Source organism: Hippichthys cyanospilos, chromosome 11 (genome assembly GCF_059441005.1).
Source record: "Hippichthys cyanospilos isolate Australia breed blue-spotted pipefish chromosome 11, RoL_Hcya_1.0, whole genome shotgun sequence".
In the NCBI taxonomy this organism is placed as follows: Eukaryota; Metazoa; Chordata; class Actinopteri; order Syngnathiformes; family Syngnathidae; genus Hippichthys; species Hippichthys cyanospilos.
The window spans coordinates 14,548,795-14,572,344 of NC_142379.1; the positions used below are offsets into that span (position 1 = coordinate 14,548,795).

General features: G+C 43.7%; 1 protein-coding gene across 3 annotated transcripts in view; it reads right to left on the bottom strand.

Annotated features, from left to right (window-relative positions):
• Positions 1 to 23,550, bottom strand: part of igsf11 (immunoglobulin superfamily member 11) — a 97,177-nt gene that overhangs the window by 59,717 nt on the left and 13,910 nt on the right. For 2 of the 3 annotated variants that reach the window (XM_088427032.1, XM_088427031.1), the window contains one exon: positions 10,743 to 10,772. The exons of the other annotated variant lie outside the window; for it this stretch is intronic. In XM_088427032.1, coding sequence (XP_088283158.1) covers positions 10,743 to 10,772 — 30 coding nt within the window. The remainder of the gene's footprint in view (positions 1 to 10,742; positions 10,773 to 23,550) is intronic. 3 annotated transcript variants of the gene reach the window in all.

Sequence of the window (23,550 nt, forward strand, 5' to 3'; positions counted from 1 at the left end):
GCAAGGCGCACAAACAGATTGTCCCTTGAGCATGCTCATATGTCAGCAATATAACAGCTAATGTTGGTATTTTCTTCCATTACCGAGTGAACATATTGACCGTGGATGGAAAATGGATAACCACAAATTAAGGTCAAAAGTGTCATTTTTTTGGTAAATTGGTGGGGGGAGAAAGCTCACCCTGCTACGTACACTGTTGATGAAAAATGGTTAGTTGTCTGTTTCACTTTCCAAAAATCATTCATCTGAAGTAGCTGTGGAATAGCTCCTAATATGCAATAGAACAGAACATTGTGCCATTTCGAATTGAAGAAACAATGGTGCGTCCACGAATAACATTAGCCAGTTATGTGACTTCACTCGTCATGAGCTCAATTTGCCCTTATTTTATTCGGACTACTAAAAACGTTTTCCCAACTGGTTTACAAAAGTAGTGACAAATCCTGTCAGGACCATTGAAGTCCATGTTGGCGTTCATGCGTCTACTATCAAGATCTACATCTGGCCCAGTTCCTGCATGTGGCAACAATATAGCATCTTCACGCAGTAATGAATCAAATTAAGTGGAATGTCAACTCTCCTTCTCCTCTCAGCATGAAAGGAATGGCTTCATAGCTTCAATTTGTCTCTTCCCTAGCCTTGCCCACACAATTTTGCATTCCAGTGAAAAATGAAAAATATATGCAAGCAGGCATGTCAGAAATAGAAGAGGGAAAAAAATAAATAGGAAAAGTTGGGTCCTTATTAATGTGTATGTAGTGTCCATTTTGTTTGATGTGAGTATCATATATTTATTTATTTCCTACCCTTAATAAGGATTCTCTCACCATCACCTGCCGTTCAAACATTTAACACAAATAAAGGTGGTGTGACAAAGACTGGCACAGTTTCGAAAAAAAAACAAAAAACATAATACAACAAAATAACAATAAACCAGAGATTGACAGATTGTTGTCAATATGCGCTATTCCTATTTGCCATGCCATCAGAAAAACAAATCCTCACTTTCAGCAGTTCAAAATCAGTGTCTAAAATTTCTCGGCAACACCCAAAAGACATGAAATCTGTGTATGTTGAATGAATAGCAAAGCTGTTTTTAGTGATCAGAATGACCATACCCAGAGATGGAAAGACTTGGGTGGATTTTGCTTCTAAATTCATATTTTAGAAATGCAATTTTTGGGAGGAATGACTTCCCATTTAGCTGGGACTGCAGGGATGAATTTCAGTCGAAATACTCTCGACCTTTCAAGTTTCATACTCAGGACACTGTGTGATAGAAAACTTTTCAGTTCCTCAACAAGTGTCCATAAAAACAAAGCCGAAATGAACATTTACAACGCCTAAATGAACATGTAGTGTAGCAGTTAAATGCTCATGTGGGGAAAGCGGATATTACACTGTGGATTTTGGTAATGTGTGTCTTTGTAGTGGGGAAAGCGGATATTACACTGTGGATTTTGGTAATGTGTGTCTTTGTAGTGATTCACCGAACCAATTATCTCCTGACTGAGTTTCTTTATTTAGTACCAAAAGACAATCAAGAAAAGGTTCGCTTTTGCAGCTACTGCCATCTCCGTGAAACCATCAATATGTCCAGCTCAATTTACGAAAGCAGGTCGCTGAAATTTCTAACTGCACTGAGAGAGCGAGAGGGTCTATTTGCATCACCAGTCGCAAACCAAAAGGTGTATCCAATGTCTTGGGGGCAATGGGAGAAGATGAATAAGGGAAGCGGCATAAGATCCACTCTATATATAGCAGGTAATCTGTCATTTCATTTTTGTCATCTTCCCCTCGTTTTTGCTCTGAGGGATGAGGGATTGATGTTCTGAAGATCAGAGGAAGTAAGGAGGGGATCTTGGAGGCATGGTGTGAGGAGAACAGCGTGTGTGTGTGTGTGTGTGTGCCCGCGCGCGTGTGCGTGTAGCTGTGTGCGCGTGTGAATTAGGAAGGCCATGTAACTGACGTTTCTTTGAGGCCCAGTTCGGCTGGCCAAAGTCCAGGTGGAATAGTTTCGGTTCCCACATCTCAAAGAACAAGGTAGGTGTAAAAAGAAAAGAACTACGAAATCCAACACGCTTATCGTTTAAGTTTTTGACTCAATTCCTTCCTCCACGACAAAAGATGTTTGTCCTTCTCAACAACCTTGATCATTTGTGCCTTGAGGCACATATTTCCAATGGGGACATTGGATTGAACATCACCAAAGATCAAGTGGATACAAATGGCGGGTGATCTTTTTTTCATTCACAGAGGAAAACCTTTAGTGGGAAAGGGTGATCCTTGCTGCGGAACAGCTTTTGATGAAGTTCCCGTGGTCAGCTCAAAACAGAGATGAAGCAGTGACTAGATCAAGATATGAGTTGAACGGGAAAGGCTGTTGAGTGGGTAGGATGAGAGAAAGGCGAAGAGGGATTACACTGTAAAAAAGAAAAGGAGATTTATAAAAGGGAACTACAAAGCCTGCTGCTACAATAGATCTTTGAGCAGTTGGGCATGATCACACGCTTTCATAAGACCCTGTACAACCTGGGCGAACTGAAACAGGGTAGGATTGGAAAACAAAAACTTGGACTCTTTTCTAGTTCCAGTAAGAGCTGCAAGTGGATCTCCAATCCCTCCATATGAAACGGCATGGCTGCAGGCGTGCACTAATGCATATATAGGGGTGAGCAAGATCATTAGAATAACTCAACCATTCACAGCTGGTAGACAAGTTAGCTAGCTCGCTCCATCTCGAAACACTTTCTCTGAATTATTCACAGAGGTGTAAATAAAATATATCCAGTGGCCTTCACCAAAAAAAAAAAAAAATTAGAAACAAGATAGCTGCCACACTGAGTAATGAGTTCTTGAGCGAGCAGAGGAGTTTATGTGGCACGCAAGTAGATGCATATAACATCAAAAAGGACCTCACCTCAAATGTCAATTATTCACAGTTATATTGAAGGCTTCTTTGGTGGTGCTTGGCTTCAGCCTTTTTCTCTGAGGTATCTGCCGATAATAAGGATCCTCTGAACCGCCAAGAAAATCAAAACAGCAGTGATTGGACTGATGTCCAAAAGTATTACACACACACAAACCACATGGCACCCAGAACAGCAGATGATAGGGCACTTCTTCCAACAGAGAAGAGTGTGATATTTTCTGAATAATGCATGAGAACAACAGCATGGCCTGGATCACTTTGAAAACAAATAGCTCTATGATCAATGAGGCTGAAAGTCATGCGCGTTCGTTTCAATCAGCATCTCTCACCTACAAACCAACTTGGTGAAAGTATTAGGACAGCTGCCTTGCTACAGATTTTTTTTAACAAAATTATGGACTTTGTACAGTAACAGTCAAATACTTGGCTTTTTTTGTAACTAATGCATTTCATTAAATATCTTTTAATATTGAAGCCATCATCATTGCAAAGAAATATAAGAGAAATTATTTGGTACACCAAAATGCTCAAAACATGTTTCAGATGAGATTATTCAATTTAGCTAGCTTTTGCCCAGATAAGAGCTTTGCAAATATTGCTATTTTCTCAGTCAGATGTATGATATGGATGATGTTTCAACATATAATGCCTTTAGTTCATTGCTTTCAAAGGGTAGTAGCTTGAATTCGTTAACCTTCTAATGTGTTTGAGACCATTCAAATTTAGTGTTTCCAAACCTTTGCCTGGGGATGCGGATTTTGTGTTCGTTAAAGTGGTGATATGTATATACCATCAGCTTTGACAGCCCTTGGTTAATCCTCTGACTGTCTGAATGCCATGACACCTGCAGGTGCCCAGGCCAACGTCAGAAGACAGCTGCTTATTCTCACCCCTCTCCCCCTTGTCAATCACAGAAACATATCCAACCCTCACCTCTTCCAGCTCATTACAATTCTATTCCATCTGTTCACTGATCCAAACGACCATCCTCCACGCTTGTCTTTTACTATGAATAAATAGTTATTTACTCAGCAAGGTGGGTCAATAAATAGACAAGCAGTGTGTGTGAGCATTTGTGTGTGCGTATGCGTGCGTATGGGAAGAGATTTATCTCAGAATTTTTCACACAAAAACAGCATATTCACAATTGTCAAGAGGTTGTCAAATGGGCATTTTTGGACCGGCGGCACACGTGTTTATATTTGAGACAAACATCAAGCTGTTGCAAGATATGCCCTCCAACATGCCTTCAAACGTGTCTAAAGACCTGTTCCCCCTCCATGCCTGAGGAGGCAGTGTTGCTCTTTCCATTGAACATGAAAAAAAAATGGTTTAGAATTGGAGACGGAAAGTAAGGAAGCAAGCCTTTAATATTCTATTATTTGTTAATTTGACACATTGGTGAAAAAAAATTACAAACCTATTTTTTTTTCTCACAAGAGTGTTGTTTTTGTGGCGTAGAAGAATTAGAAAAAGATGAAAAATGTGAAATATTTATGGATCTCAAAAACATTTAAAAAAAAACAAAAAATCCCAAATGTACTTGTCCACATCATTTTATGAAAATTGAATGTGCATGCATATGTGTATCACATGTTTTCAGAATTATTCTTCAAACATACCACATTAATACCTTTACAAATTACAGTCGAGATAACCCTTCCATCCAAGTGGACCAACCAAAGAGAAGGGAATGTATGTTGCTTGTGACCCAGTGATTGAGTAGTACTATATAGAGGTGTGCAATATGGACAAAAAAAAATTGTGATTTTATTACGCCATTAATATGTATTTATAAATGTACAGTGGGCCCCCGGGTTACGAACTTAATCCGTTCAGCGGCTACGCTCGTTTCTCGAATTGCTCGTATAGCGGGCAATCCAAACCCATGTTAATTCGTGAATGCGTGCAACGCGCGCCGAAGCCTTAGATAAAAACGACACACTGTATACATATATTAAAATTGAGTGACATAATCTGCTGTACACTTGCATTATATAATAATTACAATGGATAAATAGCTTTTACCTTTGAAACGACGAGACTTGAGCTGTGTGTAAGCAGAGGGGTGCAGAGTCCAACGCTCAAAGTTAACACGGCGATAGATATGCTATTGGTCTTACAGTGTTACAGTAACTCTTTCAGTCAGGGTGCAAATCACGCAGATACTAAAACATCATCCTCTTATTTCTTTCTTTACCGCTGCTAGTAATTTTAGAAGCTATGTCTAACAGATAAAGTTTGCAAAGTCTTCACAACATTCCGTTTTTCACTAATTATCTCTCCTTCCTTCCATCCTGTCCCATCAAGCTAGATAAAGGCGTTCGGCCAATAGCATATCGGCATTTCTGTGATTGACGTGTGACGCCGGCCAATAGCATCTCCGTGAGTGAGACCGGGTGACCTTAATCGACCAATTGCATATTCGCATCTCCGTGACTGACTGATAATTATTCGCACTTTTTTTTTAAACGGTTGGAATGTATTGACAATTAATTTTAAAAAAAACACACATTTAAACCAATGACAATTCTTTTTCCTGCAATCGGCACATTTAATTTCATGTCAGCTGTTTTTCCCTTTAGCTGTACAAACACTACACTTAAATGGTAATATATTTAGACACCGTGAGTGAGACAGTCAGTGTGACGTTCTAAGACCAATAGCGTTCACGTAACTGCCACAAGTATCTACTGATGATTGATAATGTTGCTACTGTTGATTTTATCGACACAGTTAAACGAGAACATTTATACATACTCAATGGCCGGCATGTCGAATTGCTCGTAAGGCGAGAGGTTTGTTCGTAAGCGGAGGACAAAAATCTCCCTGATCCACGCTCGTAAGGCGAATTGTTCGTAAATCAGGGTGCTCGTAAGCCGGGGGCCGACTGTATATACTTTTGCTTAAAAGCAAAACTGCTCAACCTAACTACTTTACACTTGCCATTTCTTGCTATCAGTTTGTATTCGCAGCAGTGTCTGGGCAATGTATAGCAAACCACTTAATAAAATTTCGACCCAGTGACCCACAACGTAACAGACCTTTTCCATCAGCACGTTGGATTTAACGTGCTCTGATGTGTGGTCAAATCTTCATTTACACTAGAAGGCTCAGCAAAGGTAATTCTTCATTGCACTATGTGGAACTTCTGTGGGGCATCATGGCTCAATGTTTGAGTGGTTGTCTGGCAACCTAAAAGTTGCGGGTTTGATCCACAGCCAATGTCACCATGTCAAAGCATCCTTGACCAAGATACTGAAACTACAGTTGCTCCTGATGCTGTGTCATCAGGTGATAAAATAGTTGACTTTAAAGTGCTTTTAGGGCCTTATAAGGGGGAAAAGTACTACATTTTGTACATGCTTACTGTAAGCTGTTTTTTCTTCTTTTGGGGTATAGCAATGGTTGGCGATGTTGGTAAGCAGTTTCCTTTAACCATACCATATATTTGAGACCAGAACACAAACTGGATTGATTACAAGGCCTATATTTGAAACATTTATTGGCCTCACTGGGTTATAAGGCTTACTATTATGAATAAATAGGTAACAAACCAATGCAGCGGTCAATTGCCCAATTCACAAGCGGGCTAAATTCTATCCCCCAAGAATAGTGGGGTTCCACTGTATACAGATTTGACTTCCTTTGATTTGTCTACAAAGAGGACACTCAAGGACAGAGTAAATTGCCCTGAAATCTGATCATTCTGCTGACTTTATAACTGGATGGCATGCTGTTAATTCCAAGCGGTATTTGTTTCCATTTTAATTGGATTACAAAATATTATCTCTGAACGTACTCAATTACAAGGTAAGAACAGTGATGGAAACGTGTGCAAGAGTGCATTATTTAGGAAGCTGTTTGGGAAGAGACAGATATGCTCAGTATGCTTCCATTCATGCTGGACTGACATGATCAGTAGCAGGCTCATAATTACAATTTGTTTGTGTGGAAAGTAGAGGTCGTGAGGTCAGAGCGAGAATAGGAGAATGAAATTGAGAAATGATTGACAGTCATCGGCATGTCATTCATGCGGTGAACCTCCACATGCATCTCGATTCATGCTTGACTAAACCGCAAACCACAACAAAATCTACACACACAAGTACACAAGTACACAAGTTGGAAAAAAAGCAATCAGAAGGAGATTTAGGATGGATTAATAAGAATGTTTAGCATTCTGTACAATATGGGGACAGCCATGATAAATGAGTTTATTGATTTATATATATAATTCATATCCATAAGGTTATGAGGTGCGGTCAATCAGTATGTCTTCAAGCTATGTAGGGGGAAAATAATTCAACCCGACTGATTTATTGGATTGTGTAGCACTCACAAACATGTATAATGCTAATGCAAAATAAAGAGAGTGATCAGAGGTGGCAAATCTTAAACGAGGCTATGACCGTATCTATTGTAATACCTCTGGCTCCCATAACAGGGCTTATAAGAAAATGTCCTGTCCTGCTCTAAATATCCTTGAGCATGAACTGATGAAGCCTGCTCAGATGAGAAGTGTAAAGTCTGCTGAATGTCTTAAAAGAGAACCAGAACAATCAAGTTGTGATTCATTCATTGCCTTGAGAGTCTACAAGGTAAACCTGAAGGGGGATGCACATGATTTTGATTTAGTGTTTGTAATCTTACATGAAAATGTGTATTTTATAGGCAGTTTGTTCATTTAAATCTCAACTCAATATTTTTTTTATTTCTTTTATACTTTTCTCACGAAAAAGAAGAACACTTCAGGATTATTAAGCCTTTTTGCCCGCTACTGCTCTGTCTCCCTCTTAATTTCCCCACCCATCTATTGTCCTCAGATCATAGTACATGAACTCTCATTACAGGGGTGTTAATAGACTCTTTAGTGGCAAGATCCTCTTTATTATCCATTGACTGCGGACTACATTTCTAAGCTGATTAGCCTGAGCTGCCTATTCAGTATTCAATTATGAACGTTTCGAATAGTATATAGCAGACGCCGCCTTATATTACATCACTGACATAGAGCACGTCGTTACATTCAAATACTTTAATCTTTGAAAAGCACTGCAGCAGCAGTCACTGAATGAAGGAACTGTAAAGTAATGACATTGTGGCAAAGTGGGACTGAGGCAAATGGCTAAAGTACCTATTAACAGCAACTGACAGCAGTTCAGACCAGCAGAGACCTGCAGTTTTAGCATAAATGGAACAGCTGGCAATCATGGGAAGAAATGAGGCACAGGACAGGGAAAAGGAAGCTCATTGCTTGCTATGCGTGTGCCTTTCTGTGCATGTTGCCCGCTTTTGTGATGTCATTAGCATATCACTAAAAATAGGACAATATCTGGGTATTATGTGTATCCGTGTGACGTCCCGTGCTTAATCCAATGCCCAGTAAACACAGGTGTCACCGTGTTTTGTTTGATTTTTTTCTGACTTCTTTTCACACTCACTAATCCATTCGCTCATTGTTAATCCATCTGTGTGCATAGATGACATCAGGGAGATGATGTCATTACTGTCTGAATTTTGGTCACCATCCACTGTTGCACAGTGGGTGCCCTGTTTTTTTTTTTTTTTTTAAAGTACAATGGAACCTTAATTTAATGGTCAAAACCAAGGACTTTAGATTTTGTTGCCCATATAGAGTGTCAGTCAAATTGAACCCCTACGACGTTGTGCAATATTTGTCAGTCGCATAGCTCCAGAATTGGCCCTTGTTGTTTATTGATACTGCTGCGCAATCAACAGAGCCGAGTATACCTCTGCCAGAGGCACGTACCACAATAAGTGGAAGTGGTGCTCTGAATTTACTGTATTTTTTTTCCAGGCAAATTAATGCACTTCAACTCTTATCGGTGAATCTAAGAATAGGCAAATTGATGCACTTCACAATCTTGAGAGTCTTGAACAGTGTGAGTGTCTAAAAGCATGTTTAAATTAGTCTTTGTTATGTGTGAATATATATTAATTTTCTTTGATTGCATCCATTTCAGTTAGACACAGTGTTATGCAGAGGAATAATTACATATACAACAATTTTAAAGATAAATGATACTATAAATAATCTCGTGGCGAGTTGAGAGGGCATGGAATGTTTTAGCCTTGAACGTTTCACTTTTTTTAAATACAGATACAAATATATAATATACTGACATATGAAACAATAAAATAATTTGTTTAACACATTCTTAAAAACAGGCCGTATATGGCGTTACTGTTGAAATACATTTGAAATACACCGTGTTATCTAATTTACTGTATATGTATGATTTGCGCTGTCTTGTGATTTTATTTTTTTGTGGGGAATTATAATAATTGATCAAACAACATTCAATCAGCTGAAAAGAAACATAATATTGTCTCTGTTTCAGTAAAGTTGTCAGGTTACTACTTACTTAAAAACTGTCTTTTGGAAAGAACATTGCTAAGCCATAACAAGCAAGAAGAATACTTATGTGAAGGAAGATTTCCATTCAGGAGGATGCAATTGGTGCAAGTCAACCTTGATAAGTACTATAATTTCCCAAATATAAGACACACTTGTGTATAAGATGCACCTTTAACTTTGACAACAATAAAAAAACTATAGCATTAAGTTGTGTTTCAGGTTCCCCACATTGTGACCGGCCAATGAATGCCTCTGACGTCGTTGTTTTCCTTTTTCTCGCGACGTAGCTTGAGTTCATTTCACCATAAAAACTCAAAGTTGCGCAGTATTCGTGTTTCACCAAGTTTATGATTGAGTGTATATGCCAAAAGATCACAAATGGAATACCTTTTTGTGTTCTCTACTGGAGCACTCAGCTGCAAACCCTGCCACTCTTAATAGAATCAGCTGGACACATAACTTTTACACAATTCCCTCCGTTTTAGTAATATTCCTGTGTATGAAGAAGAATGGACTCGGATGTTGGTTCAGCCTGCTCATTTTGTTTATTGAAAATAATGCTCAAAAACAACCTCAGCTAACACGAGCTGCTATTAGCTGCAACAGGCACTTGGTGCTAATAGCCAACTGACGCCCCCATATGGCTCATCCCTTTAATTATTTGTAAAAATACGGCTGGTATAAAAATGCACATTTGCTGGATCAAATCTTCTTGAAAAAAAAATCACAATTTTCATTTTCAATCATTCGGCCTTTTTTGGGGGGGGAAGTGTGTCTTATATTCGGGAATTACGGTGCTTTTTCTGAGAATAACGTGCAGCCTCCACACTCACTAATTTGTATTTTCCCAATGTCTACAGTCTGTGTTAGAAACAAAGATTAGGGTTTGACATGCTAGGGAGCATTTTCTGTGTGTGTTGACAGATAAAACAGATAAAAGAGAAATAAGGGATGCGGAGCGATTTTTGCGGTTACGCCCGAAATGCTAAAAGTACTGCAGCAAAGGCCTCAAAAACAATGGCGCGCTGCAAAAGAAAAGGGCAAAAGAGCTGTCAGATTGAGATTGAGTAGTATAAAGTGGCGGAGTTGTATAAAGTCGAGGGCCGTAGTCTACAGTATAATGACAGAAGAAGAATGCAGCCCAAAGGAAGAACTGGAGGAGAAAATAACCAGTAAACGATATAGAGAAGGAGTTACAGAGCACGTTCTAAACGTAGTAAAAAGAGACAGCAGATGGTGGGGATTATTACGAGCTAAAATACTCTGGGCCCTACAGAGGGAAGGCCGCAGATGGACATATAACCAGTAGCTTGTGCCACAAAATGAGCTGCAGGTTCACCTTACAGTCATGAGAAAATGCAAACACAGACAACTGAATGTCGCAACACAGTGGTAATCAAAGTGTGTGCATGCGTATGTGTGTTTCACCTTTTCCAGTGAGTGTGTCAAACCACGAACCTGTAAAAGTAGAGGATAAAATAGCATCATTAACACGTTTAAACATACACTCACCAGCTGCACATTGAAGATCTATTACAAGAAATGAATTTAAATTCTCCAACTAAAAATATTAAAATAATCAGTTGTGATTGATACGGAGAGAGACGTACACATTTAGAATGTTTATTTCATTAAAATGAGTCACATGTGGAGAAATGTATTTGTGTGGTTATGCCTTGAATATGGAAATAATAAAAAAATGACAACAACCTCTCAGTATGCAATACAGGGCTGAGACGAGTGAGTGAATACTGCATGTGCATATAAATTAAGGTGAAAAAGAGAGCGAGTCAATTACACAGCCATCAACAACATAAACTGCTGCCCTTTAGAGCTCACACATGCTTGGATCATGTCAGCAGCCTTTATTGTTGCTCTTCTGTAATTGCCTTTTGAGCCATGTGACTCACGGTTTTTTGTTTCTTGTTGCTTGTAATTGTTCATTATTCAGGCCTGAGTGCTGCTGTATGAGTTGTCAGGAATGTTTATAGAACCAGATTGTTTCTGGAAATGTAAACGCAAGAACTACACAGAATTTAAAAGGATCACCTGCTGGGGATGAGGACTTGACATTATGATTAACGTCACCTATTTTTTGAGGTATTAAAAATTACTCTTTTATGCTAATGTTTAGAATGACTTTCCATGGGGAGGTCTAACGTCCGATGAAGTGATGGAAACAGTTTGTATATGATATTGACTAGTTTTCTGTCCTGACAGAGGACAGTTAATCCAATCCTTCGCTGGCAATCAGCAGAGAGTAATTATTGTGCATGAATGACTATTCAGGAGTTGTATTATTGTAGTTGTAAATCTGATTTCCCTGGCTACAATTGAGTACAACATTTTGCAACCTTAGGTTTAATAACGGTCACCCTCGGGAGGTCCCTAAGGACTCATGATAAAATAACCCTTTCTTTGTCTCTCGCTCCCTCTTAATGAAATCGGACAGTAGATGGATGCACTACCATTGATTTGTGCTCGTCAGGTTGCCAATATCGTCATTAATGCAGCTATCATTAAAATTGGCAGCAATCAACCATTTGACCTATCACAGTTGGCCACGCCAATTTATGTGACAGCAGTGCAAGGACCAGAATTGTAAAATAGGTTATTATGTTTGTCAGAATATTAAACAACTTATGCAATTGATTCTAGAACATCGCTCTACTTTGGTTCACCTTTAGAAAGAATTTGGTGATTTTGTGACGTAATATGATTCTGACAAAAGGTATACTGCCGGAATAGGGCTGCACGGTTATGGCCAAAATATGAATAACGATTACGATCTTTTCAAAAGGTTTGGACACTCCTGGTCAAATTGGGTGAGGTGAATATGTGTGGGGCCCAACCACTCAGCTCCCAGTTGTTTTGATAATGCTGTTGGTTCCCAGTCAGCATGTCATGGTTTGCAAGTTTTGCCTGGTAGTGGGGATGTAATGATAACGGCAAAACCACTCATCCGCAGTGCTACTGTAGTTATTTTTTTATAGACATTGTGAGACATAAGTGATGCCTCATTAAGTTAGTCATACAGTGGTTTGAATTGCAATTCAATGCATTCTCCTCTCAAATCAGAAGCCACTTAGAAGCCGCAGCAGACTAAAGAAATCATATTTTTTTATTTTCTGGCTGAGTGGTGAAGGGGCAGAGGTGTGAGGCAGACTTTTTGCCTGGCTGATCCAAATGTTCACGCTGCCAACACCAGTCAACGACTCCCACTACCTGGTACGAGCTGCCTAAGTGTTCTACAGACCGATACAGATAGAGCAATCATTTTTCCAATGGTTAAGCATCGACGATCAACCTGACCTAAATCTAAAAAGGTATGCTGGCTGCAAATGGCGCAAACGCTCATGGAAAAAGAAGGCAAGAAAAACAGGGAATGCGGCATATTTCAAATTATTGCTATGTAATGAGTTAATATGACGAAAAAACAACATTGAAAAAATAAAAGTAACCCATGTCAAACATAAGTGAACAGTGTGGATTCATAAAAATGGGTAAAGGAAACATCTGCAATGAATGTGGTTCATCAAGTAAAATACTGAAATGAAATGAACATTTGTGCTGATAGCAACATGCTGTTTACTTTCCTGAGGAGGTGCCATTCATATCCTTTTTTTGTTTCTGTGTAACAATGTGGTTCTGTGAAAAGTCAAGTGCGTTATGCAAGTTGGGCATTAATCGAGCCGGGAGGCACTTCACAATTTTGAATTAACAATTAACTGCACTCAAATTTGTTGCAACTGCCAAGCTTCTGACATTCACTCATGTCAGTTTCCATGGTAACCAAGACAGCAAATAAACATACCTACACTTACTCCCATAACGCCCCACCTCTTCCCACCCCCCCCCCAAAAAGCACTCACCCCAGCACCTCAATGTGCAAATATAAAAGAGAAAATATTTATTCAAAGAAGAGAAATCCATTGAACCAAATGAAGAGGAAAAGTATTTCTTACATATTATATTTACGATCAACAAACAGACAGGTAAAGCAATCCAATGACAGCTACAGTATGGATTAAAAAAAATTTCAATTTTCCCAGCATTGTTTTTCGATATCTGATGGTAAGCCAGTCCCTCAGGAGTTGATAAGGAAAACACAAGATGACTGATCTTAATCATCAAACTTTAATGTGATCATTTAATTTCAGGCAATACAAATCATGCCTCATTGTTTGAGGTATTTCTTGTGTTTGGGGCCAATAAAGAAAACATCCGATACCAGTAGGAGAAAGATGATTACAGAATTTCATTTATGGCTCAATTTTGATTTCTTGCTCTCAACCGGCAGAACTGGATATGCATCATGGCAGAATAAAGAGGAACAATGGACTTGGGCTTTGTCCAAACGAGGATAAAAATCAGAAAAGTACCCCCTATACCAAAGTAGGGCATAGCACAAACAGACACAGGCATGATATCATAATAAAATAAAATATAGACCATGTCAGCCCAACCAACGTGAATAAGCACATCGGAAAACATGACCTATTGATATTTAAATAAAGCCATCATTCAGTATGGCCATTGTGGCCAATGGAGTATTGAGGAGGCTGATACATATTGGATTAGTATTACTTGAAATTAACATGTACTGTACATAGAACGATAATTGACAATAAAAGAATGGTCACTTGGACCTGCAGTCTTTAGATATAGCCAGCAGTGGCTTAATAGTGCCGAAGTGAACTAGCACTGTCACGGGGGTGCACGGCGGGTGTGAACGCCGGCGTGGTTGCGGAGGACCCAAAAGCAGGGGAGCGTCGGGACAGGGGGTTGATGAAATCCATGTTTATTAATACAACGAACGGGAACAAAAAGCGGGAAAAACAGGACGGCAAAAACTAAGGGCGCAGGCAAGCTGGAAAAACGGAAAACAAACACTACGGGCAGGCTGGCAGGAATACACGAAACTGATGGGCGAGACGAGACGGGACTACAAGACGACAATGACCTGACACGACAGAGACAATGATCCGACACGGGCTGTAACAGACACTAGGCTTAAATACATTCACAAACTAATCAAACTAACACATGGCAGCCGGGCAGGGACAACAGGCAAAGGGAGCAGATTGGAGGACACGAGGCGCAGGTAACAGACAGGTGGACTAAATCAAAACTAACGCAGGCAGACGCGACAGGGGCAGAAACCGGAACTATAAACGTAAACAGAAACAGAACCCCTCAAAATAAACCCACAACCCAACAAACCATGACAGAACCCCCCTCTCAAGGGACGGATCCCAGACGTCCCAAAACAAACCGACAAGCAAACAAAACCGAGGCAGGGTGGGCGGAAGGGGGACCGGAGGAGGGCACAGGAGAAAAACAAAAACAGTCCAAAGGCACCCCTGGTGCCAAACGGGATGCACCCGAGGGGGAAAGTCCAGAGGACGACCCGGTCGCCAGAGCGAGTCAGGCGGGCGACCCGGTCGCCAGACGAAAGGTGCCCTGCGGGGCGAATCAGGTGGGCGGCCCGGACGCCAGACAAGAGGCGCCCGGCGAGGCGAATCAGGCGGGCGGCCAGGACGCCAGAGCAGATGTGCCCGGCGGGCCGAGTCAGGTGGGCGGCCCGGACGCCAGACAAGAGGCGCCCGGCGAGACGAATCAGGCGGGCGGCCAGGACGCCAGAGCAGATGTGCCCGGCGGGCCGAGTCAGGCGGGCGACCTGGGCGCCCGATGGCGAACAGCAAGCCACCCCAGGTAGGCTTGTATCCCGGTTGCCCCTGAAGATCGGCAGGCGGGGCGTCAGGCGAGAGCGGAGACGTCAGCAGGGCGGCGTCAGGCGAGAGCGGAGACGTCGGCTGGACGCCGTCAGGCGAGAGCGGAGGCGTCGGCTGGACGCAGTCAGGCCAGAGCGGAGGCGTCGGCTGGACGCAGTCAGGCCCGAGCGGAGGCGTCGGCTGGACGCCGTCAGGCCGGTGCGGAGGCGTCGGCTGGACGCCGTCAGGCCGGTGCGGAGGCGTCGGCTGGACGCCGTCAGGCCGGTGCGGAGGCGTCGGCTGGACGCCGTCAGGCCGGTGCGGAGGCGTCGGCTGGACGCCGTCAGGCAGGTGCGGAGGCGTCGGCTGGACGCCGTCAGGGAACAGCCACTGGGTGCAGACCACAGACACGAGTGAGAGCACAAGACTGCCCTGGGACAGGGGCGACCACGGGGAACCGTCTGGCATCTCTGTCGTCTGCGGCAATGGTGGCATGGCTGACAGCTCAGGCGACTGCGGCTGCCGCGCCGAGGCTGGCGGCTCAGGAGGCTGTGGCAGCGGCGCAGAGGCTGGCGGCTCAGGAGGCTGAGGCGCCGTGGCTGGTGGCTCAACAGGCTGAGGCTGCGGCGCCGTGGCTGGTGGCTCAGGAGGCTGAGGCAGCGGCGCAGAGGCTGGCGGCTCAGGAGGCTGAGGCGCCGTGGCTGGTGGCTCAACAGGCTGAGGCTGCGGCACCGTGGCTGGCAGCACTGGGAACGGCAGGCTGGACAGAGACGGCCACTGGGGGCCAATCAGAAACGGCGGGGATGCCAGGAGACTGACTTGGGATGACTGAGGCAGACGGGCGACTGGCTTTGGAGTCAGACGGGCGACTGGCTTGGGAGGCAGACGGGCAGGGTTCACAGAGCCTGGGGTCCGGCTCGCAGGGTGCACAGAGGCCTGGGTCCGGCTCGCAGGGTGCACAGAGGCCTGGGTCCGGCTCGCAGGGTGCACAGAGGCCTGGGTCCGGCTCGCAGGGTGCACAGAGGCCGGGGTCCGGCTCGCAGGGTGCACAGAGGCCGGGGTCCGGCTCGCAGGGTGCACAGAGGCCGGGGTCCGGCTCGCAGGGTGCACAGAGGCCGGGGTCCGGCTCGCAGGGTGCACAGAGGCCGGGGTCCGGCTCGCAGGGTGCACAGAGGCCGGGGTCCGGCTCGCAGGGTGCACAGAGGCCGGGGTCCGGCTCGCAGGGGTCACAGAGGCCGGGGTCCGGCTCGCAGGGGTCACAGAGGCCGGGGTCCGGCTCGCAGGGGTCACAGAGGCCGGGGTCCGGCTCGCAGGGGTCACAGAGGCCGGGGTCCGGCTCGCAGGGGTCACAGAGGCCGGGGTCCGGCTCGCAGGGGTCACAGAGGCCGGGGTCCGGCTCGCAGGGGTCACAGAGGCCGGGGTCCGGCTCGCAGGGGTCACAGAGGCCGGGGTCCGGCTCGCAGGGGTCACAGAGGCCGGGGTCCGGCTCGCAGGGGTCACAGAGGCCGGGGTCCGGCTCGCAGGGGTCACAGAGGCCGGGGTCCGGCTCGCAGGGGTCACAGAGGCCGGGGTCCGGCTCGCAGGGGTCACAGAGGCCGGGGTCCGGCTCGCAGGGGTCACAGAGGCCGGGGTCCGGCTCGCAGGGGTCACAGAGGCCGGGGACCGGCTCGCAGGGTTCACAGAGGCCGGGGGCCAGCTCGCAGGGGTCACAGAGGCCGGGCGCCGGCTCGCAGGGGTCACAGAGGCCGGGCGCCGGCTCGCAGGGGTCACAGAGGCCGGGCGCCGGCTCGCAGGGTTCACAGAGGCCGGGGACCGGCTCGCAGGGTTCGCAGAGGCCGGGGACCGGCTCGCAGGGTTCGCAGAGACCGGGGACCGGCTCGCAGGGTTCGCAGAGGCCGGGCGCTGGCTCGCTGGGACAGGGGCGGTCTGCCGCCTTGGCGCTGGGACAGGGGCGGGTAGCCGCCTTGGCGCAGGGACAGGTAGCCGCCTTGGCGCAGGGACAGGTAGCCGCCTTGGCGCAGGGACAGGTACGGGTAGCCGCCTTGGCGCTGGGACAGGTACGGGTAGCCGCCTTGGCGCTGGGACAGGTACGGGTAGCCGCCTTGGCGCTGGGACAGGTACGGGTAGCCGCCTTGGCGCTGGGACAGGGGCGGGTGCCGCTTCAGCCCGCCGGCAGGAAGTTTGGGGAACAGAGACCGGTGGTACAGACGCGACAGGAGCTTGGGACAGGGTGCAAGAAGAGGGTGGTACAGGACAGGAGGAAGTAGGCAGGGCGCGGCAAGAGGGGGACACAGAGACAGGAGGGAACGGATCGGAAGGCTGAACAGATGGGTTCTGGTGGTCACTGGGGCGGTGGCCTTTTCGCGGGCCCCTCCACCGGCGGCCACGAAATGCCAACCGGGAGCCCACGAAAAGGTCACGGTCAAATAGGGGCTCTGAATCGGAGTCTTCGGACGAACTGTAAAAGGACTGGCCGGACTGATAGTCAAAATCTGAATCAAAATCATAATCAGAGGTGCACGGGCTCGAATACGGAATATGATAAAAAGTGTTGACGGAAGAGGGACGCGGGTAAACAAAATCAGGACCGGTACTGGAACGAAACGTGACGAAGGGAGGGCAATCCTCGATGTCGGAAAAATTAGACTCTAACGTGTAGTGAGGAGCGCGAGCAGGAGAGGAAGAGTGATCAGGAGGACGGACGGAAGGTGAACTACGCAAATCAGCGAAATCGGAACTACAAAAAACGTGCGGGGACAGAATCGTGTCGTAAGGGAGGTCGGAGGAACACGAGGGAAACGCGGAAGTGACGGACGCGGGGGACAGATCAGAAGCGGGGACAGGCGCGGACTCCGAGGGGAAAAACACGGAAGAAAAAACAAGAGGTCTTACACTGGGGGAACGGGGCTGGCCGGCGGGCTGAGAGCGGATGCGGACGGGGCGGCGGCGTCGTGTCCGCCGCCGCGGGCTTCCCGCTGGGTCCTGCGTTGGTCGGATCATTCTGTCACGGGGGTGCACGGCGGGTGTGAACGCCGGCGTGGTTGCGGAGGACCCAAAAGCAGGGGAGCGTCGGGACAGGGGGTTGATGAAATCCATGTTTATTAATACAACGAACGGGAACAAAAAGCGGGAAAAACAGGACGGCAAAAACTAAGGGCGCAGGCAAGCTGGAAAAACGGAAAACAAACACTACGGGCAGGCTGGCAGGAATACACGAAACTGATGGGCGAGACGAGACGGGACTACAAGACGACAATGACCTGACACGACAGAGACAATGATCCGACACGGGCTGTAACAGACACTAGGCTTAAATACATTCACAAACTAATCAAACTAACACATGGCAGCCGGGCAGGGACAACAGGCAAAGGGAGCAGATTGGAGGACACGAGGCGCAGGTAACAGACAGGTGGACTAAATCAAAACTAACGCAGGCAGACGCGACAGGGGCAGAAACCGGAACTATAAACGTAAACAGAAACAGAACCCCTCAAAATAAACCCACAACCCAACAAACCATGACAAGCACTTGTTATCCAGTGGAATTAAATAACCAGAGCCCACTTGTCTGTGTGATGGTTGATTGGTCTGTTGTGCCCTGCAATTGTCTGGCAACCAGTTCAGGGTGTCCCCTGCCTATTGCGCAAAATCAGCTGTGATAGGCACCAGCAAGCCTGCGACCCTTGTGAGAAGAGGCTTTAGAAAGTGGATGGATGGTTCAGTTACTTGTCCCACCACATTGAGCCGATAAGTAATCAAAACGATCCTTTATGTATTACTTACCAGATAACTCTAAAGGACCTACAGTACTGAGTGCACTTAAACTTTTTGGGGGAGTATGAAAGAGTTTGATTTAGTTTCTTTCTGCCTCACAGCTCACAGCATTGCCTATGTTTTGTTTTGCTTCAAAAGATGCAAGGCTCAGTGGACGTAGAAGAAACGCAGCTTCAAGGAGAACAGAAATGTTCTTCCCAGAGGCAAAGCTACACTTTTCAGCTAAAGGACAATCACTGGGTAGTGAGCTGCAAAGTTGGAGATGGAAGATGCCAAAAGAATACACTCCCTCAGGAGGCGGAGTGTTTCTTAATAAAATTGCATTGCAGTGTTCTAAAGAGTTCTTTGGCATGTGTTCACACATGGTTTCATGACCCAGGGTGGTCACACCTGATTCTCAACATCTCTTGAGTCTTAATCAAGTTGTTTGCTTCGAAGAGGCTTCATTAGAATTTTGTGTGATTGTTTAGGTGTGAATGCCTCTGAGTGAGACTGTGCGCCTGTTCAAGTGGATGTAACGTCCAAACAATGACACGCACAACACACACAGGCAAATGCACGCATGCGCATACAAGCACACACACACACACACGCACACACACACACATTCACACACACACACACACACACACACACACACACACACACACACACACACACACACACACACACACACGCACGCACACGCACGCGCACAGGGTCCTTTAGATTTCCCAAACCAAATAAAAACACAGACATCTGCCCCTCATGATGACTTTATTAGATTGATCATTTTTCATCATCCGCTCTTTCTGTCATTGGAAGTACACCTCATTACCAGGCAGGCTGCACTAATGACGCCAGTGTTTAAGTGTGTTATTTATTTATTTATTTATTTATTTATTTATTTATTTATTTATTTATGTGTTTGTTTTGTGGTGAAGAATGTTTTCTTTTGTTTTACGTTCCAGCTTACAATCCTCATGGGTCCTAGCCTACATTACAGCACAAAGACTATTAATCTTTGATGATCAGACCTTTTAATATTGCACATATCAAAATGGATCTCCACCTGAATAAACAAATGTGCTGTTCAGGTGCAAAACACTGACTATCAATGAAAAAGGGGAATTCAATAATTTTGTGAGAACAAGACAGTCAATGTAAATTAACATTGAGCTCTTTCTGATTTATTTTCACCCCAAAAAAATCGAGAAGGGTGGTCAGTGTTCTCTTATTTGAAAGGCTTCTGCTGGTCGTCAGCTGCTTAATGTGTGTTTGGGAAGTGTTTGTTTAAAACATGGGAAATTATGTGTTTAAATGTCCTGCTAACAAATTAATGAGCCATTACACAATGGTAACGAGTGTCACACCTAAGACAAATTGTAAATAAGTATGAAAGACATGCAGGCATTAATTATCAAAAGCAAGAAAATGGTCTCCTGAGGTCAATTAATGGAGTGCATAAGCCAACGAATCATGGCCCTGATGTCCAGTAATCCACCAAAAAAAAAAGAAAAAAAAATGCATGCACACAAAGGTCAACATTATAATGAAGCAAAAACCCACAGATATAATCCAACACATCCAACGGGTTCTCCTTTATTAGCTTAGACAAAACTCAAATATGGAGTATGCCTTATCCAGCATACTACCGCCCTTTCATCATAAGGCATGCGTTAATTGGAAAAAAGGTGTGAAAGACCTAAGTGCTGTTTGAGTGTATGGAACAATGAGATGAAAGTCCAACTAGGAACTAGGAATGCACCAAAATGAAAATCTTTGGCCTAAAACATAAAATGTCAAATGTAATCATCAGTTGTATTTTTTATTTTGATTCATAGACATACCAAACACTCGGATAAAAGACGGAGGATGCACCACATGCACTGCTCTCATAGCTGGTAGCACTGCACTGCGCGTGCATGCATATCATATAATGACAGCGTAATAGATTAGCAGTTTTAGTGTCCTCAATCAACAAAAAATGTATGATTATTATATTGGTGGTGTGTTGATGTTGGTAGAGATGACAGCAATAGGAACAGAGCTACGGGGGACTCAAGCTCACTATTACGGATATTGCATTGTCGTCCACTTATTATTTAATGTTTTTTTGTTTGTTTTTTTAAGTAACATGACATTGGAGTATGACGATACCTGTACCTTGTGTTACCATATTTTTTGCACCGTATTATAAGGTTCAGTCTCAATGAATGGATCAAATTGGGGAAATTTCCTGATAGAGGGCGTTTTGACTTATACGGCAAATTTACTGCTCATTAATGCATTTAAATGACATGCATCAAGACAGACAAAGCTCCTCTGCTGCATATCCAATTGAAAAAAAAAACAACAGCAATTTAGTCAATTAGTAAGCTTTCCCCTTTGGCCTGTGGATGCAAACAGCTAATAGCAGGGAGAGGAAGAGGTCAAATACATAATTATCTACCAATTATTTTCTATCTCACAAGGGACACAGGTGTTTTAGAGCTCTCCTCGAATTGACCGTGGTCGCCAGGCACATATCTACAAACAACCACTCACACTCATTTTCACACTTAAGGACACTTTCAAGTCTTTATTGGCTCTAACATGCATGTAATTGGAATGTGGGAGGAAGTTGGAGTACCACACACGAGTATGGAGGATAATATGCAAACGGAAGGAACAAAAGGAAAGCGGCAGATTGGATTGAAACCCTAACCTCAGAAATGTGAGGTGAATGTGGATTAAGCCATCTGTGTGGTTCCAATAACTGACATTCAGTGTTGTTGAATAATAATATTACTGTCAAGGTAATTTACTTTTTTCCCATTTTTAACAGCTGTTGGTTGTTCTTTGAGTACTTCAGGAGCAGTCATTTCAACAAAAAGTTACTCACTATTGTATTTGAATGTGTATTTGTTTATTTGTCATTTATATTTTAAAACTCCTTGGTCCCCACAAGTTGCATTCCCTTATTTTGATCATTATTTTCACTCTAGCTAGAAAAATATCTTAAGAAATGGATGAGGACCAAATGAGGTTATCCTTTAAGACACATGCTAAAACGGTGCACCCCCTATTTTATTGCATGTTTCATGTAGCTTTGACAGGATCTCTTCTCATCAATGGGCACTTCACTGAGCCATAGTGGCAATATTTGCATATGATCAAAAAAAAACTTCACCCCAGGATCGTCATGTTTTATTCCTTTTGATATTGTATGTTTCATTGATTTATCAATGTGATACGCTTCTAAAATGGATCAGACCACAAGTTTACAATCTCATAATCTGTCACTGTATATGATGGTATGTTTATTTATACATTCTGCAATTTTCCTATCAAATTATGCAGAGAGATATTTATAGATATAAACCCAAACTCCTGTTAGGTGCTCTAAATTGGTCCCAGTGAGATGGGTGCTCTAAGCACATGACCGACCTTGTCCGCATTAGCTGTGTATCAAAGTACAGTATTAGTCTTCGAAGAATCAATTCTGATCTGTGGAGGTTGTAAAATAGAACTAGTTGACATGATGACGACGGTGATGATGATGATAAAGGAAAAGTCCACCTGTTATTGTGACGATATGTGTTGAGAGCATTCGCTTTTTTTTTTTTTTTTTTTTTTGGTAAATCGTTAGTTGGGCTAGAACACCTTGAGAAAGCAGCAGGTGACCTATATTGAATTATGTTACAGTATGTTGGGGAAGATTTTAATAGTTCGTGCTATACTGAACAATATTGTATCATTTTGTTGCCATAGGCTGAGTGTTTAATATTCCAAAAGAAATGTAAAATAATATTTTCCCATTAATACTTTTTGTTACGCTTCAATGTAGTTGTATGTGACATTAAATCAAATTGAAAGTAAGTGAATCATATAACGTGAAACACAAGCCATTTTTGTCATAACACACAGCAGAATTCACATTTACATAAAAGGCTAAGTTGCCACATGCTTTTTACACACAGTAAATCTTAAATGTACTTACATTCTTCACTGATTATAATAACATAACTACTGTACTGCCTACTGTATATGTCTTTACAGCCATAATTTTAAAGTCTATGTAAATAATGTATCCACTACTCATGTTCACTATAAGATCAAATGCGACATTTTGAGCAAAGTTCTGTTTTTGAGATTAAGTGCACAGAGTGTATAGACCACCCATAGCTCACATAAATAATCCAATTAGATTGACTGCAAGTCAGAACTAATTAAGAATCCACTTATAGTTTCTCAGCAATGGAAGTAAATGTGTTGCTTTTCATGTAAAGGGAATGTTTAATTTTTGTACAATCCATGGAAATGATCACTAGTCCAAAGACAACATTTTAATTAATATTGCATTTGTGGAATAAGGAAATCCACCCATTTTTATCCATCTCTACACTCAGCAGGGACACAGTGTGTTGACTTGTTAGATTGATGTGTGGCATTTTTCAAAAACTATGTCGAAACATCCTCCTCTGGTAGCCCCAATTCCTTATTTGCCAACAACTGGGCATACGATTATGGGACACAAGCAGAGTACCAAGTAATCTTCTCAGTAGGTAAGTTTCTCACCTCATTTAAATATGTACAGGTAGTCTCCTCAGGTTACAATTGAGTTCCATTCCCACACTGCCAATGTAACTCGGATTTCCACGTAAATTGTAATAACTCTTTAATATCCCTAAATACTCCTTAAAATGTCTAAATAATGATCGGAATACACATTAGCATCTTGCCTTTCTCCGACTTTTGATGATATTAAGCTTCGTTTCCATCAT